Below are 19,643 nucleotides of genomic sequence, written 5' to 3' on the forward strand. Positions count from 1 at the left end.
ATCTCTAGGATTGAGTAATATCAGACTTAAAAGCTGATTTTTAATCTTTAAGGAGATTATCCTTTCTGGGGATCTGATTTATTAGTCTTATCCAGCTAATTTGCATGGTGTCCCCCCATTGTACGAGATAAATCCTTCTCATGGTTAGGATAAATCTGACCACTTGGCGACCCTGTTTAATGCTGAGGTCCGTGGATTTCCTGCTGATTTTAGTGATGACTTTTCTAGATTTTTCGTCAACCTACAGCTGGTCTGGACGACAACTTCATGACCTAAATCAAGAAGCGCGTGTCTTTTTCGGAAGACTTTACTTCCTTTTAATGATGGAATTGATTCATCGTGTAGATCCATCTCTTCTTTTCTTTCATCGGGTAAAACAGTTTAGTTTAGTCCAAAGCAAAAGTATTTTCAGTTATTTGTTACAGATATATGTGACATATGTTTAAGATAACTTGGTAAATTTTCTCACACTTGGCTTTTATTTTCCTTTTTTATTATCCTCTATTCCATTTTAAATGAATTTTAACATTTTGGTTTGTTTCTCAATTTATGTCCTTTTTGAGGTAACAATAATTTCGGTGTTAAAACTTAGTTTTATCGTTCATAAATATGTATAAACATGATTTTTAGTTCATTTAATTGAAAATTTTGAAAATTTTTACTAGAATTGGGTAGTCAGTATATAAGACTAGGGCTGTTCTTTATTATCAGAGAGCACTAGATTCTAATACAACTACTGCTTTACTAGTATTTTTAATGGTAACCAAGTGTTTAAGATAAAAATTTTAAAATCCGAAAGAATTTAACCCCTTCCCACACTTAAGATCTTGCAATGCCCTCATTTGCAAGAAATCAGTAACTATTTAAATTATTGAGGGTGATTTGTGTGAAAATGATTAAATTTTACCAAAGTTTCCAAATATATTGGCGTTTGTTTGCTGAATGATAAATGGTGCACATCATTTGTTCATTCCGTCTTGTTGTTATTTCACATATATTTTGCATCTTGTCGTCAAAATTAGTTGCTTTTGCTGAACTTAATGCCAGTCTTTGAAAATGCGTTGTTTTACCCTGTTGTGTACATAAGATAAACTGCAAACATATATACATATTTTTGAAGTTTGGTATATTACCCCACATTCAAAAATTATTAAAATCTAAGAATAAAAGTTAGATAATTATAAAAATGATTACAATATTAACAAAAGTATTAAACGTATCAATAATTACAAATTACAAAATAAAAAAAAAATAATAAGTAAACTAAGGATGATATTGGTACCAATAGGGGTTCCAGGCATAACCATAGGTGCTATAGAATGCTTCGGCAGGGTCATACGTAGGATATGGTGGCTGCATCTCTATAGACCAAGGAGGGAAGATGGGTTTCGGTGTAGAAATATAGTTTCTACCTATATGTTGGCAATGAGCTATGATTTGGTTCTGATGAACTTGCCAATCTTCAAATGCTCTCTGTCTAGCATTTTCGTATTCCTGAGAAGCTATAAACCTTTGCATTTCTTGCATTTCATTCCCCCCTCCTACATTACCTTGCTGTTGGTTTCTCTCCACCTGTGGATGTCTACCATGGTATCGTACTGCGTCGTTATTTCGCCTCTTCAAAACTTTCGCACCATGGTATACATTTAAACCTATAGTATCGCGGGGTTCTGGTTCTTCTACTAATAATCCCCCCCGACTTATATCCACACCGAGATATTCACCAATCAAAGTAATAAAAATACCACCTCCTATTATGCTATGCGGTCGCATCCCCCGAACCATAGCTGATAAATAATAACCCACACAATACGGTATACTTACAGCGCTTTGTGGGTCTCGAATACACATATGGTAAAACAAATCCTGTTCATTTACTTTTTCCTTGTTCTTACCCCTTTGTGTAATCGAATTAGCTAAAAACCTATGTATCACTCTTAATTCGGCTCTATCTATATCCAAATAAGAGTAATTTCCCCCTTTGAAACGGTGATGGCTTGTCATTTGACTCCACACACCGTGTGTATCAAAATTTTCATCTATCTTTCTACCGTTTAGTATCAATCCTCTACAATCGGCAGACGCTAACTCCTCAGGCGTATATATACGTAAAGCCTGAGCCATGTCCAGTAAAGACATGTGGCGCATCGAACCGCCTAACAAAAATCTAATAAAAGAACGATCGGTTAAACTAGCTACCCGATCATTTAACTCTATACTACATAACAATTCTTCACACCATACTTTATATACAGGTCTACGCATGGTGAATAAATGTACCCAGTCATTAAAAGAAGAATTACCATACCTCTGTACAAGTAATTCCCTAATTGGCCCGGCCAATTCTACAGCTTCTAAGGGTCCCCATTCTATGACCCTCGGTACCTCAACAACCTTAGAATGAAGAGTATGCAAACCCCTTTGATATTTTGGATAATCTATCCAAAGTCTATCAAATCTCAGGTTCGGGTGCAACTCTTCCAAGTGCATATCAGAAAAGGTCATGACTGGATGAGGTATATCCTGCTTGTAGTAGTTATCCACCTCCTGTTGTTCCAAATTCTCAGCAGGAGCATTGCGGGCTTGGGATGAAGATTCACCCCTTTCATTCTGCAAAACACATCAAACACAATTTTTGTGCATCCAAATATGCATTAGTGTCAGCAAAATCATCAATCAAAATAATTACAATGACATTATCAATTTATATCAAACTTAAGCTCATTTTCACATTTTTATCAAATCTACACTTTTTCAAATAAGCATATACGAAAATGTTCGCCAAGTTCATAAGCATTCAACTCAAATAACATGTCAAAATAATCATTACTAGCAATTAAACAAGTCTCAAATGGCATTATCTTTCAAAAATCAAGTTCATGAATTTTAGACTTGAAAAAGTCCACTTTAATTCTCAAAATCATATTTAGGTTCAAAGTTTGGATCATTTAACTACCTAGACATGTTACACTACTCAATTTAGCAACAATTCATGACAAAAATCGGCCATAACCTGTTTATATCAAAAAGCCCCAAATTTGCTCAAGAACACAAACCCTAGATTATTCAAAATTTGAAGTTTAAGGCTTCTAATCATGTTAAACAGCATCAATCTAGGTTATACAAGCATAATACATAAACAATTTAAGCATAATTACACTAAAAAGCATCAAAATCAAATTGGGGAAAAAAATTGCTCAAGAACACCAAATTTCGGATTAAATGGTGTTTAGGTGTAGAAATTTACCGTTTTTCTTGAGTAATTCTTAGATAACATCCTTCTCAACATGATTTTAGCAAAAGATTTGGTGATTAACGGTTAAAAATTGTGATTTTGGGGGTTTTTTTCGTGTTTTTGCGAGCAGTTTTTCGCTGTGTTTTTGAGTTTTGGGGAGTGAAACTGAAACTGATCGTTCAGCTCTTTTTATTTTTTTTCTGATTTCCGACCCCTCCGCGAGTCGCGGAGATTTAAGCTCCAAACTCCGCGAGTCGCGGAGTTTGGTAATTTTTTTTTTTTTATAAACTTTAACTTATTAAAGTAATTAATTTTAAAATTTTGTTTCCCTTGTTATTTAGGACGAGGTCGTTTCGGATCGATGTCCTAGTCCGTCCCTCGACAAAATTTTAAAATTTGTCTTTTTGTAGCGATTGTTTTAAAAGCTAAGATTTTTGGGTTTTTTTTTTCAATGTTTTTGGCATACTTTAATTCAATAAGATTAAAAATAATGATAATAAAAGTTCTCGTCCCTCTCTCGGGTAAAGCAATTTCGGTTCAAAGACCTAGTCTTCAACTTACGACGAATTTTAAAAATCATATTTTTAACTTAATGAGATAAAGTAAATTTTTGTTTTTAAATTCACACAACTTAAATATAAAATTCAAAATTTATATTAAAAATTCACACCAAACTTAAAATTTAAAATGCATAAAATTAAAAATTTATATTTTAAAAATTAAAAATTCACACCAAACTTAATTTAAAAATTTATAAATTCATATCAAACTTATATTAATTTTTTCAAATATTTACAATTTTAAATATATTGTTTTTACAAAGTTTACAATATTAATTTAAGATTTAAATATTAATTTTAAAAACATGGTAAAAATAAATTTAAAAATCTTTTTGTCTTTTTATCCCACTTTAATCAATCAAATATTATCAAAAATATGCGCCCCTCTTTTCGGTAAAGTAATTTCGGTTCCAAGACCTAATTTAACTCATGACGAATTTTTGAAATATTTTGGGTTGATTGTTTAAAGATATTTATACCTTAAGAATAAACGTTAAATTTCGCAGTGATGTAATAAATTTTTGAATGATATCAATAATTTCGGTCGCCAAACCTAATTTTATTTAATACCAATTTAATACTTTTTAGCGAACAAATTAGCGTTTAATATCAAAAGGTTAAAAATAAAAATAAAAATAAAAACTGTACAGACATACCTGTGGAATAGATTTCTTAGTTATATAATCTATCCCATTCATAAGATAGTCGGTTTAATTGATTTTCCATGGCTACATAGGCGTAACCTCGAGCATTCAGTGTCTTTTCTTCTAAACATATGAACGGTCCATCTCTGCATAAAGTAACAAATTCGGTATTTGAATAGGTTTGATTATTTGAACATTTACCTCCATGTGACCATTTTCCGCATTTGTGACATCGTTCTAGGTGTCGTGCTCTTCTTTTCGCTGCGGATTTTGATTTTCCTTTACCAAATTGTAACTTATTATCTTCGCATCTGGATTCTTTTCTAACTCCGTCCATTCTTTCTCTGATTACTGATACTATTTCACTCGGTAGTATGTCATTATTACGTTTAGTGATCAAAGCGTGTAGCATTAGACCATGGTTTAGTTCACAGGCAGTCTTCATTTCGTAAAAACCTAAAAAAAATAAAAATTCAGAATGGGGGGAGAAGACTAGTTCTTTAGGGTCTGCTAGGGAAAGACCATTCGGGTTCCATTTTCGAGAACTACACGAAAACAGACAATCTAACTCTAACAGAAATACATATTATCCTTTAAAGACTTGATTCTCCCCACACTTAGTTAGCTGTGGTGTCGAAATTGTGATTAACTTCGTTGTCGACTTCCATCGGACCATGTATGTAATGTTTAACTCTGTGACCATTAACTTTAAATTCCATCCCATTTGAATTTATTAATTCTATCGTTCCGTATGGGAAAACTCTTTTGACTATGAATGGTCCAGACCATCTTGATTTCAATTTTCCAGGAAATAGCTTGAATCGTGAATTGAAAAGAAGAACTCTGTCTCCTTCTTTAAATTCTTTTGAACTTCTGATTCTTTTATCATGCCATTTCTTCGTTCTTTCTTTATAGATTAACGAATTTTCGTATGCTTCATGTCTTAATTCTTCTAATTCGTTTAGTTGACTTAATCGTAGACGTCCGGCTTCATGTAAATCAAGATTACATGTTTTCAAAGCCCAAAATGCTTTGTGTTCAATTTCTACTGGAAGATGACATGCTTTTCCATAAACAAGTCTAAAAGGTGTGGTTCCAATTGGAGTTTTGTAGGCTGTTCTAAAAGCCCAGAGTGCATCCTCCAATTTAATGGACCATTCCTTCGGATTTGATCCTACGATTTTCTCTAGAATACGTTTTAAAGCTCGGTTGGTATTTTCAACTTGTCCACTTGTTTGTGGATGATATGCGGTGGAGATTTTATGAGTTACTCCATATCTTTTAAGAACTTTCTCAAGTTGATTATTACAGAAATGAGTACCCCGATCACTTATTAAAGCTTTCGGTGTTCCAAATCTTGCAAAAAGACGTTTTAAAAAGTTGACTACAACTCGTGCATCGTTAGTTGGGAGAGCTTGTGCTTCCGCCCATTTAGATACATAATCAATGGCTACGAGTATATATAGATTATTATGAGATTTTGGAAATGGACCCATAAAGTCAATACCCCAAATGTCAAATACTTCACATACTTGGATGACATTTTGTGGCATTTCATCACGTTGACTTATTTTTCCGGCCCTTTGACATGCATCACAGGATTTGCAAAGAAGGTGTGCGTCTTTGTAAATTGTAGGCCAATAGAATCCAGCTTCATAAACTTTTCTTGCTGTTAGTTGAGGCCCATAATGCCCTCCTGTTGGTCCTGTGTGACAATGGTTTAATATTTTACTAGCTTCATCTCCAAATACACATCGGCGTATTATTCCATCGGGACAACTTTTAAACAAATGTGGATCTTCCCAGAAATAGTGTTTTATATCACTGAAGAATTTCTTTCGTCTTTGGTACGATAATCCTTTTTCAAGGAATCCACAAACTAAGTAGTTTGCATAGTCTGCAAACCATGGGATTTCTTTATAATCTATCTTCAATAGATATTCATCAGGAAAGTTGTCTTGTATGGCTGATTCATTCAGAACTTCTAATTCGGGATTTTCAAGACGAGAAAGATGATCAGCGGCGAGATTTTCTGCTCCTCTTTTATCTCGGATTTCAATATCAAACTCTTGTAAGAGTAAGATCCAACGGATTAATCTTGGTTTAGCATCTTGTTTTGAAAATAGGTATCTAAGAGCAGAATGGTCGGTATAGACCACCGTTTTTGCTAGAACGAGATATGATCGAAATTTGTCAAAAGCAAAGACAATAGCAAGGAGTTCTTTTTCAGTAGTTGTATAGGTTGTTTGTGCTCCTTGTAACGTCTTACTAGCATAATATATAGGTTGAAATCGTTTTTCAATCCTTTGTCCTAAAACGGCTCCCATTGCAAAATCACTTGCATCGCACATGAGTTCAAATGGTAGATTCCAATTTGGTGTTATCATGATCGGCGCATTAGTGAGTTTCTCTTTAAGAATATTAAAAGATTTGATACACTCATCTGAAAAGATGAATGGCGCATCCTTTTCTAGGAGTTTATTCATAGGAGTGGCAATTTTAGAAAAATCTTTTATGAAACGTCGGTAAAAATCGGCATGCCCTAGAAAACTCCTAACTCCTCTAACATTGGTGGGATGTGGAAGTTTAACAATTACATCTACTTTAGCTCTATCCACTTCAATTCCTTCTTTTGAAATTTTATGTCCAAGAACGATGCCTTCTTTAACCATGAAATGGCATTTCTCCCAATTAAGTACTAGATTTGATTTTTCGCATCTAATTAGCATTCGTTCCAGATTAACTAGACATGATTTAAATGTATCACCGAAGACTGAAAAGTCATCCATGAAAACTTCCATGCATTCTTCTATCATGTCGTGAAAAATCGCCATCATACACCTTTGAAAGGTTGCAGGGGCGTTGCAAAGTCCAAATGGCATGCGTTTGTAAGCAAAAGTACCATAAGGGCACGTAAATGTGGTTTTCTCTTGATCTTCGGGTGCTATTGGAATTTGAAAATATCCGGAAAATCCATCTAGAAAACAATAGTAACTATTTCCGGCTAATCTTTCCAACATTTGATCTATGAAAGGTAAGGGAAAGTGATCTTTTCTGGTGGCGTCATTTAATTTTCTATAATCAATACATACACGCCATCCTGTTACAGTCCTAGTAGGAATAAGCTCATTTTTCTCATTTGTAATGACAGTCATGCCACCCTTCTTAGGTACGCATTGAACTGGGCTTACCCATGGACTATCAGAGATTGGATAAATTAGACCTGCATCTAGCAGTTTAATAATCTCTTTCTTAACTACATCTTGCATATTAGGATTTAGTCTTCGTTGGCGTTGCACATACGTTTTATGACCTTCTTCCATAAAGATTTTATGTGTGCAATACGAAGGACTTATTCCTTTAATATCATGAATCTTCCATGCAATGGCTGGTTTATGAGCTTTCAACACAGAAATGAGTTGTGATTTCTCATTTTCAGTAAGAGAAGACGATATTATTACACGTAATTCAGATTCACCATGTAAATAAGCGTATTCCAAATGGTTTGGAAGTGGCTTTAACTCTAATTTCGGAGGTTCTTCTATCGATGATTTATATCGATATCTGTCTTCTTCTTTTAGCATTTGAATTTCTTCTGTTGTTGGTTCATATCCATTAGCTATAAGTGTAGCTAACATTTCAGCTTCATCAATTGGTTCATTACCTTCTCCTAAAGAACATTCTCCTGTTCCTTGTAATTCTGGAAATTCTTTTAATAATTCTGCATGTGCATCTATAGTTTGAATATAATAACATGTATCATCGGCAGATTGTGGTTGTTGCATTGCTCTATCAACTGAAAAGGTAACACTCTCATCTTCTATACTTAGGGTCAATTTCTTACCGAACACGTCTATCATTGCTTTAGCCGTGTTTAAGAATGGTCTTCCTAATATGAGAGGAACTTGAGAATCTTCTTCCATGTCCAAAACAACAAAATCTACTGGAAATACTAAAGTACCAACTTTAACTAGCATGTTCTCCATTATCCCTCTAGGATATTTTATTGATCTATCGGCTAGTTGTATGCTTATTCTGGTTGGTTTTAATTCTCCAAGGTCTAGTTTAGCGTATAGTGAATACGGCATTAGATTTATACTAGCACCTAAGTCTGCCAATGCTTCTATTGAACTAAGACTACCCAGAAAACATGGAATTGTGAAACTTCCTGGATCAGATAGTTTTTCTGGTATCTTATTCAACAGCACTGCTGAACAATTAGCATTCATAGTAACAGCCGAGAGTTCTTCCATTTTCTTTCTATTTGAGATTAGATCTTTCAAGAATTTAGCATATCTTGGCATTCCTGAAATCACATCAATGAAAGGAAGATTTACATTTATCTGTTTAAACATATCCAAGAATTTGGATTGCTCGGCTTCAAGTTTCTCTTTCTTCATTTTACTCGGGTAAGGAAGTGGTGGTTGGTATGGTTTAACATAAGGTTTATCCTTAACTGTGTTATCTTCATTAACCTTTTCAACTACCGGTTCTTTTTCCTTATCTTGATCAGGTTGTGGTTCTTGTGGAGTAGGAATGGTTTCATCAGAAGTTACAGGTATTTCAGGTGGTTTAAGTGTTGTACCACTTCTTGTGGTAATGGCTTTAGCTGTTTCACTCCGGGGGTTAGCATTTGTATCACTAGGTAGACTTCCCGGTTTTCTTTCACCTATTAACCTTGCTAGGTTACTCACTTCTTGTTCCAGATTTTGAATAGAAGCTTGTTGATTTCTAAATGCTTGAGCATTTTGTTCATTGGTTTGTTTCTGAGATGTGAAAAACTGTGTTTGAGTTTCAACTAGCTTCGTCATCATATCTTCTAAATTCGGCTTTTTATCATCGGATTGTTGCGGTGGTTTGTTTTGAAAATTAGGTCTTTGCTGATTGTAATTATTATTGGATAATTGTTGATTGCTAGGACCTTGTTGGTTGTTGTATGGAATATTTCGGTTATAATTCTGGTTTTGATTGTAAATCGGTCTTGGCGGTTGATAATTATTCTGATAATTATTTCCAGGCCTTTGGTTTATGTATGAAATATTCTCTCTTTGTTCCATTGTTAATTCAATACTGAGACAATCTTTTGTCAAATGTGGTCCTCCACACTGCTCACAACTAATTCGTATTGAGTGAATATCCTTAGTCATCTTTTCCATTCGTCTCTCCACAGCATCTATCTTTGCGGAAATGGAATCTAAGTCATGGCTAGAATCGGCTCTAGCTGCTTTAGATGATCTAATGATATCTTTTTCTTGGTGCCACTCATGTGAGTGGGAAGCAGTGTTATCAATAATTTTGTAAGCATCAGTTTCGGTTTTCTTCATAATAGAACCACCAGCTGCTATATCTATGTCTTTCCTTGTAGTGATGTCGCATCCTTGGTAGAATATTTGTACTATTTGACAGGTGTCTAAACCATGTTGCGGACATCCTCTTAACAACTTTCCATATCTTGTCCACGCCTCATATAGAGTTTCATTTGGCTTCTGTGTAAACGTAACAATTTCTGCTTGAAGTCTTACGGCTTTAGATGCAGGAAAGAATTGTTTAAGAAATTTGTCAACTAAAACATCCCATGTATCGATCGCCCCTTCAGGTAACGATTCTAACCAATCTTTGGCTTCTCCCTTTAAAGTCCAGGGAAATAACATGAGATATATCTGTTCATCCTCCACTTCTCGGATTTTAAATAGTGTGCAGATCCTATTAAAGGTACGTAGATGTTCATTTGGATCTTCCTTAGGCGCACCACTAAATTGGCATTGATTAGTCACCATGTGTAGAATTTGTCCTTTGATTTCATAATCTGGTGCATTAATGTCTGGATGAGTAATTGCGTGACCTTGGCCAGTGCGTTTAGCTCTCATTCGGTCTTCCATACTTAAAGGTTCCAGATTCTCCATAATTGAATTTGTTGAATCGGAATCACTAGATGATTCTGATTTAATGGTTCGTTCCTCAACAATCTCTGTTTGAATGATTGGTGGCTCCGGAGGAAAGTTTAATGGTTCAGGATCTACGAACCGTTCCTGAATATTTTCCGGATTCTCAATTGTGAGGTTGGTTTCAAAAAATGGATTATCGGAAATTTGAACTGAAGTACTTGGTCGACTGGATGACGATTCTAAAGAAAAATCAACGGCGGTAATATTTGCTAAATGTCTTGATCTAGTTACAGGTGGTGAACGTACAAAAGGTGATGAACGTCTTGCTCGGTGCATTCACTGAATATCCTATTAGTTTTAAAAAGGAAAGAAAAATTATAATAAGTTATCCAATCAATAGACTTTTCTGATTTTGCCCACGTTTCGAATAGCCAAAAGATGCATCAGAGGGGCAGGATTCGTTTGGTCTCAATATAATTGAGGACTGTTTGGCTCCAATAACCCGGTCCATGTACAAATCCAACTATTACTACGAACCAGAAAATTTTGATGTCTATCAATTTAACCACTCAAAATAAATTTTCGTAATTTTAAGAAATTTAGATAAGAAGTAGAATAAAAATCTATGTCCTAAAACTAGAATAGCGAGAAATAAGAAAGAAAAAGAGTTCGTCGAAAAAGGTCGAAAAAGAAAAATGGTTGAAAAATAAAAGGTGACGGAAAAATAAAAGAAACTTATAAAAACTTAAAAATACTTGACTAACCTAACCTTATTACTACAACTAACTTAAAATTATAATCGCAAATTGATATTACTAATTGGAATGATAATTGATACATAGGTAAAAGTCGTCTAAAAATATTAAAGCTTACAAGAAAAACTAAATCCCAAATGGAAATAACTTAAAAAGAAACTAAAACCTAAAAAGGCGTCGCAAAATTCTAAAGTACCTAAATCTTAGTCTAAAGAAAAAGCACTTAAGGAATTCTACGGCAAAGCCTAAAAATCTAGGAGTAAAAATAACTATAGCAAAAACTAAGTTTAAAATTAAATATGAGCTAAAAATACAAAAGTTATGCTACAACGATTAAAAAGGGACAAAATATAAAAATATACAAAAAGTTGTAAAAAGTACAATTTTTATAAAAATATTATTTTTATATTATTTATTTAATAAAACTACTAATTTTACAATTTAATTAAACTTAATAAACTAAAATATAAATTAAATAAAACTTAAATTAAAATAAAACTTAATTATAATATTAATAATAATTAGGGTTAATAATAATTATAATTAATAATAATCCGTAATAAATGCAGGATTAGGGCTTCCTGTTCGCGTGTCAGAGCAGCTCCGCGAGTCGCGGTAATTAATGCATAAAACCCCGCGAGTCGCGGGGTTCAGAAATTCAGATGACAGCTTATTAAATTCGACGCGTTTTTTTTCTTTATTTATTTATTTATTTTATTTTCTGTTTTTAATTTTTTCTGTTTATAAAAAAAATAATATGTGTATAAATAAAACTTATATTTAAAACTTAAATAAAAATAGAATCACTTTATAATTTTATAAATAAAAATCTTAAAACTTGATTTAAATAAAACTTATGTTTTTATAAAAACAAAGAAACTTTATAAAACTTAAATATTTATCAAACTCCTAAAAATATTTATATTTTTGTTTTTTCTTTTTATATTTTTGAATAATTAAAAACTTTTTTTTTTTTTTATATTAGCATTGCGCTTCCGGCGTTTAAGAGTTCCCCGGCAGCGGCGCCAAAAATACTTGATGTCAAAGCTAAGGGATACGAAATAGTTTATATTTTACTAGGAAAAACTATTAAATACGATAAAATTTTACACAAGATATTTATTTATTTATAGAATGGATATACTTAAACCTTGCTACAACACTTATAGGCAGTGTACCTAATCGTACAGTAGTGTAGTTTTTAGTAAGTCCGGTTCGTTCCACAGGGAATCTTTTTTTAAACAAAGCTCAACGCTATATTAATTTACTTTTATAAAAATACAAACATATATATAAGTAATATTATTATTATAAAGGGGGGTTTTTTACCGTTTAATGACCGGTTTGTCGATTTTAAGACTTTAGTCGCAGTTAAAACCTAATGTAAAATATAAAATAAATAAAAGACTTAAATTAAAGCGTAAAGTAAATAACGATAATGAAATAGCGAATAATAAAAGTGCGATAAAATAAAATTGCGATAATTAAAAAGGACGATAATTAAAAGTGCAATTAAATAACAATAAATAAAAGTGCGATAATTAGAAGTGCAATTAAATATAAAATAAAGGAAATTAAATATGAAATAAAAGAATTATGTTTATTTAAACTTCCGTAATCATGATGTTTGACGTGTTGATTTTAGTTTTATGCCCATGGGTTATTTGTCCTTTGTCCTGGATTATTTAATATGTCCGTCTGGTTTTTGTCCATAACAGTCCATCAGTCATAAATATAAAGTGCGAGTGTCCTCGTCAAATTATTATTATACCCGAAGTTAAATATTCCAACTAATTGGGGATTCGAATTGTAACAAGGTTTTAATACTTTGTCTAATGAATACACCAGGTTATCAACTGCGTGTAAACCAAGGTTTTACTACTTTGTTAGCAATTACACCAATTACACTTGAATGTAATTTCACCCCTGTTTTAATTATTCTAGTGGCTATTAATCCATTCCCGTGTCCGGTTAAATGAACGATTATTCGTACATATAAATACCCCGCCCATCGTGTCCGATCGAGTGTATATGGTAATTTATAGGGACGCCCAATTGTAAATCTTTATATTAACATTAACAAACTATCATTTAGTTAAACAAATATAAAGCCCATTAATAGCCCATAGTCTAATTTCCACAAGTGTCGTTCTTTTGTCCAAACCCCAATTATGGTACAAAGCCCAATTACCCAATTTTAGTAATTAGCCCAACATCATGATTACTTCGTTTTAAATAAGTATAATAATAACTTAGCTACGAGACATTAATGTAAAAAGGTTGAACATAACTTACAATGATTAAAAATAGCGTAGCGTTACACGGACAGAATTTCGACTTACACCCTTACAATATTCGCTAACATACCCTTATTATTAGAATTATAATTAAAATTAAAATTAAAATATAAATATAAATATATACGATATATTGAGAGAGAGAGATATATATATTTGGTGAATTTTTACGATCAGAATGCGCGAGCTTTATAGGGATTTTCGATTTTTGGGGCTCCGCGACTCGCGGTGAAATCCTCTTCAAACTCCGCGAGTCGCGGAGAATGAATTTACAGCTCAGTCCCTTGGAGTCTTTCTCTGCCGACGGTTTTTATTTATAAATATAATATATATATATAATTAATATAATTAATTATATATTATATTATATTTATATACATAGTTAACTTGTAATTTTTAGTCCGTTGCGTCGAGCGTTAAGAGTTGACTCTGGTCCCGGTTCCGGATTTTTGAACGTCCTTGCGTACAATTTAATATCTTGTACTTTGCGTTTTGAATCTTGTACTCTTGTAATTTCGAGACGTTTCTTTTCAATAATTGGAACCTCTTTGATTGTCTTTTGTACTTTTGAGCTTTTTGGTCGTTTGCGTCTTCAATTCGTCGAATCTGTCTTTTGTCTTCACCTTTTATTATTTAAACGAATATCACTTGTAAATAGAACAATTGCAACTAAAAGCTTGTCTTTCTTGAGGAATAATGCTATGAAATATATGTTCGTTTTTAGCATTATCATAGTGTTAGATCAGTTGTATTAGTGTAAGTGTTTCTTACTTGTGTTTATTGCTTTCTGTACTTTTTTAATGACTGGGACGTGTTTCTTTTTTAGGTGGAGTAGTGGTGGTGTTGATTTTTGGTGTTGGTTAGGAGTATTGTGATAATGTGTTAAAATATAATTGGGTTAAATATTAAATGGGGATAAAAATAATATTTTTAAATTAATAAAAAAATAAGAAACACATGTTTCTTCTTCCTTTGGAATCAAACGCAAAAGCAAAGAAACGCCTAAAGTGACACTCTGTTACGCCACTTTGTGGCGTTTCTTTCCCTCCACATCATCAAGAAACGGCATTTGATTTACCCGATACAAGTGGTCTTACCGTTGAATCCACTTAAATAGCTCCAGCCAATCACAAGAAGACACGTGTCGCTGACGATTTTTTGTCAGATTTGTGACTGATGCCTCTAGCGCGTCAAGGCTAATGCCGCGTTAATAGCTTTTAGGGGGCGTCATATTTCGTTAGATGGTCTGATGAAAGGAATTTCACGACGCAATAAATTTAGTCCACGTGATTATAGTTTTGTTATAAGAATTTTAATTATATATAAATTATATATAAATTATATAAGATAATAAATAATAATTATAATCATATAAAAATATAAAAGTTACTACTCCCTACAATATTCCATTTTAGGTTGTGCTAAATTAATAGTTCATTTCATATATAGATAAGAATAATAAGGTAAAGTTCTATTATGCGTTTAATATATGTGAATAGGATTAAAAGAGAAAGAAAATGTAACGGTAAAACTGGAAAGTAGACAGAAAGTACAGTACTTTTATAACTTTTACTTAAACTGTGTATGTTTTTGTCTGTGGACTATTAATATGGTACGGAGGGAATAATACATATGGAGTATTTTATACAAAATTATCATCGTTGACCCTTATAATTCTAAATTTCCAATGGCGGCCCCTACGGCGTTGGGCTTGGCAAACAACACCCCACCCTCTCTCTAAACACTTCCTCTCTCTAAACTTGTTGGTGGCATTTAAAAGGAGAACAACAAACCACTGTCAAGTACTAACAAACATAACCAAAGAAGAAGATAAGAAAAATAGGCACCTTCTTTCTTCAATTCTCTCAAGCCCAAAAAATTTAATTTAATTAGCAGCTACCTGTTAATTAATTAGAATTATAAAATATATATAGTAAATTTTTATAAATGGAGGAAGATATGATGATGTTGTTAAAATGGTGGTTAAAAGTGGTGCTGATGTTATTGATAGTGATTGTGTTTGGTGTGAAAATTTTTGTGTTGTTATGGTGGAAACCAAGGAAGATTGAACAGCATTTTGCCAAACAAGGCATAAGGGGACCTCCTTATTGCTTCTTTATTGGTAATGCTAAAGAGCTTGTGAGTTTAATGGTGAAAGCTTCTTCTAAACCCATGCCTTTCTCTCACAATATTCTTCCTAGAGTCCTCTCTTTTTACCATCATTGGAAGAAAATTTATGGTATGTTTAATTTTTTTTTTTTATTTATTCTTTCATATTCAATCCACTTCTTCTCTACTTTTATTCTTTTCTTGACCCAAATCCTGAAAAAATGCATCTTTGTTTTTTGGGTTCTTAAAAGTTGTCAATATCTTTAATGGGGTCTGAAAAAAGTATTTAAAAAGGTGATTTGAATTGAACACATGAAAGTTAATCATCTTATGGGCTCGAATCTCAGACATGATATGTGATTTAAACCCATGAAGTACATGATGTTGTGTATTAGGAACATGGGTTGTTTAAAATTTTGTATTTCATTAAAGACATGGGATCATTTTTAGGCTATATTTTGCTCAAAATGACATGGGTTCTCTTAACATTTTTCCTCTTCTTCTTCTTTTAATTCCATGAGAGCATCTTGTGGGAATTTGTAAGTAAATACATGTGACAATGCCTTTTATCAAAAGAATAAAATTTTAAGTTAATTTTCTTCACTTTATACCATTCAAGACATCATATGGAGAGGTAGCTTTTTAGACCACCTCTTTGGCTTGTAGTCTTGTAGATATGCATATATTCTTCTTCATCTTCATAGTAGTATAATTTCTCTCTCTCTATTTAACAATAATATATTTTATAAATAAAAATAATTTATATATGAAGTAAATGTTAATGCTGATGCTGATGGAGAATTGTGTATTTAATGAAGATAGAATAATGATTTAAAAAAAATGTGTGCAAAGTCATGGAGTTATCATTTCCTTTTCATTTCCACTTTGTGTCCTTATAATTCTTTTAGATTTTTGTAAGAAGCCTTTGGCTTTTGATAATGAACTTGTTTCTGTTTGATAGTGGCATATATAGTCATTGTGTTGTCTTCTCTCTCTTTTGGATGTACAACTTCATGAAATTAGTGGCTCATGTGTTGTTTCCTTCTCACCACCCTTTTTTTTGTTTAACTTGATGCTTACCACTTCTAGCTCTATGTCATTTACTTTGATGGTGTTAAAAAAAAAATACATAGAGTAGTAATATATTATTTTTATATATTTTTAAGTAAATGATAGATTTTATTTTATTTTTGAAAAGCAAACAATTAATAAATGTGTATTTGAATTATTTGTTGCAGGTCCAACTTTTTTAGTATGGTTTGGGCCAACTGTCCGGCTAACCGTAGCCGAGCCGGACCTGATTCGAGAAATATTTAGCTCAAAATCGGAATTCTATGAGAAAAATGAGGCTCACCCTCTAATCAAACAACTAGAAGGTGATGGTCTCCTTAGTCTTAAAGGTGAAAAATGGGCTCTCCATAGAAAAATCATTACTCCCACCTTTCACATGGAAAATCTCAAAGTAAGCCCACTTTTACTTTTTTACCATTTTCAATCATTAAATTATTGTATTTTATTTTATTATTATTTGTTTTGAACAAAGTAATTTATTACTAACATATTGCATTTTTGGGTTTTTGTAGTTGCTAATACCCATGACCACGAGTAGCGTGGTGAGAATGTTGGGTGAATGGTTGGACATGTCGAATTCCAATGAAGTCGAAATTGAAGTGTCCCAATGGTACCAAAAATTGACCGAAGAAACCGTGACTAGGACCGCTTTTGGTAGTAGTTACGAAGACGGAAAATACATTTTTCAACTACAAGCACAACAAATGGTCTTGGCCTCTGAAGCGTTTCAAAAGGTCTCCATCCCCGGTTTTAGGTACTTGTCACATTTGTCGTTCTGAAAAATAATTAAATTAATTTAAACAATTGAATTCTAACTTTTTTATTATGTAGGTTTTTACCCACCAAAAGAAATAGAGAATCTTGGAGATTAGAGAGGGAAATCAAGAAATCGTTAATGGGAGTAATTGAAAAAAGAAGAGAAAATTGGGATAAACAAGCATTCGAAAATGGGCCTAAAGATCTACTTGGTCTTATGATTCACGCGAGTACAAAGGAAGTCGTTAATCCTACGCCTGCCACCTCAGCCGCCATCACGGCACGTGACATTGCGGAGGAATGTAAGAGTTTTTTCTTTGCCGGAGAACAAACAACCTCCAATTTGCTGACGTGGACCACGGTATTGCTAGCAATGCACCCACAGTGGCAGGTTATAGCACGTGATGAAGTGTTGAAGGTGTGCGGAACACGTGACATCCCCACCAAGGATGATGTTTCCAAGCTTAAGACGGTACATTCTCTTTCATGCTAAAATCATGTTTTGTCATTTAGCTTTTGAAATGACGATCATACCCTTGTTATGAAAATAACTTTTTCTTTTCTTATCTTAACTTTTAGTTTTTATTTACTTATTTGTTGACGTGATCCCATGTGCAGCTGACCATGATTCTCAATGAGTCCTTGAGGTTGTACCCTCCAATTGTTGCATCAATTCGAAGAGCAAAAGCGGATGTTCAATTAGGAGGATGTTCGGTCCCACGTGGGACCGAGCTTCTTATTCCAATTTTAGCCGTTCATCATGATCAAGCAATTTGGGGCAACGATGCTAATGAGTTCAACCCGGCCCGATTCTCAGAGGGTGTGGCCCGTGCGGCTAAACATCCATTGTCATTCATACCATTTGGTATTGGTGTCCGTACGTGCATTGGTCAAAATCTAGCCATGTTACAAGCTAAATTGACACTTGCGATCATATTACAAAGGTTCTCGTTTCGGTTATCACCTAAGTATCAACACGCACCAACGGTCTTAATGCTACTTTATCCCCAATATGGTGCACCCATCATCTTCAAATCTTTATCGTCCGATTCAAGCAAAAATCAAGATTTAGGGTCGTAAATTGTCCGTACTATACTAATCATATGTGTGTGAGTGAATCCTATGCTTTAACTAGTGACCAATCCCATTTATTTAAAATACCAAAAAAAAAGGAAAAAAAAAAAAAGAGATAAAAAGAATTTATTAGATACAATCGTATATCATGTCATTCAAGTGACATGATACGGGTTGTAGTCTTTATTTTCTTACGATGGTGCGAAAGAAAAAAGATTTTAAAGAGCCTGTTTTTGCAAACTAATAATTTGTAATGTAGGAGATCAGGCAAGTAAAATTACGTTTTGCTTTCATTTTAACCCCATTTGTTCACTAAAATAGCAGTTCTAACCCCTCAAGTTAAGATATGCCGTATATTTGCCCAAAAAAAGAATTGAATTTTGGGCATGTAACTTTTTATATTTGGCTAGTTAGAAATCGATCTTCCCCATGTGTATGTAGTGTATATTTGGCTCAATTCTAACAACAATTTTGTAAATACGAGGCTGTGCCTTCTTGATTTGATTTCTTCTTTCGGTTTGATGTGTGATATGTTTTTTGAGTATAATATATTAATTTGATTGATTTGATATAATCTTCAAAGAGCTTACATAATACGGAGTACTAATATTAATTACTACTATGATATTGTAATTGTAATTATTTCCCCAGCATGCCACACTTTTTTACTTTAAAGTGTCACTTTTATGCAATATCACGATGTTACATTTTTTCTTTAAATTATGTCAAATTCGACTATATTTTATGCACAAACAACTCTACTTTAACTAAAGGACGTAGGTGACTTCCGAGGGTCGAAAATGATCGAACAAATAGGTATAGGCAGTGGCGGTACCAGGATTCCAAGTCACCGGGGGCAAAAAAAAAAAATTAAAAACCGTGACAATTTTTTGGGCAAAAAATGGAGGTTTTTAAGCAAATTAAGGAAGTTTTGGGGCAAAATTTTAATATTTGTGGACAAAATTTGGAGATTTTTGGGCAAAATTTAATGGTTTTGGGGCAAAATATATAGGTTTTGGGGCCAAAAAAAAAATCCACCGGGGCAAAGTCGAAAAATCCAAAAATTTTACACTGAAAATTGCAAATCCACTGGGGGCGGCTGCCCCCGCCTGTCCCCATTAAAAACCGCCCCTGGGTATAGGTATAATATCAAGTGAAGGGTTAATATTTGGTGACAAATAATAATCAAGTTTATTTTCTATTCTATTTAGAATTTTGTTGGTTAGACTATATCTTTTAGGGGATGGGTGAAATTAT

At 33.2% G+C, this 19,643-nt stretch overlaps 1 protein-coding gene across 1 annotated transcript; it reads left to right on the top strand.

Moving 5' to 3' along the window:
- Positions 1–15,315: 15,315 nt before the first annotated feature.
- LOC139883749 (cytochrome P450 734A1-like) lies at positions 15,316–18,866 on the top strand. Its single transcript, XM_071867884.1, has 5 exons — positions 15,316–15,615; positions 16,724–16,947; positions 17,069–17,310; positions 17,388–17,784; positions 17,931–18,866. The coding sequence occupies exons 1-5, from the start codon at positions 15,324–15,326 to the stop codon at positions 18,390–18,392; spliced, it is 1,617 nt and encodes a 538-aa protein (XP_071723985.1). The 5' UTR covers positions 15,316–15,323; the 3' UTR covers positions 18,393–18,866.
- The last annotated feature ends 777 nt before the right edge of the window (positions 18,867–19,643 follow it).

This window comes from Rutidosis leptorrhynchoides, chromosome 1, assembly GCF_046630445.1.
Source record: "Rutidosis leptorrhynchoides isolate AG116_Rl617_1_P2 chromosome 1, CSIRO_AGI_Rlap_v1, whole genome shotgun sequence".
In the NCBI taxonomy this organism is placed as follows: domain Eukaryota; kingdom Viridiplantae; phylum Streptophyta; class Magnoliopsida; order Asterales; family Asteraceae; genus Rutidosis; species Rutidosis leptorrhynchoides.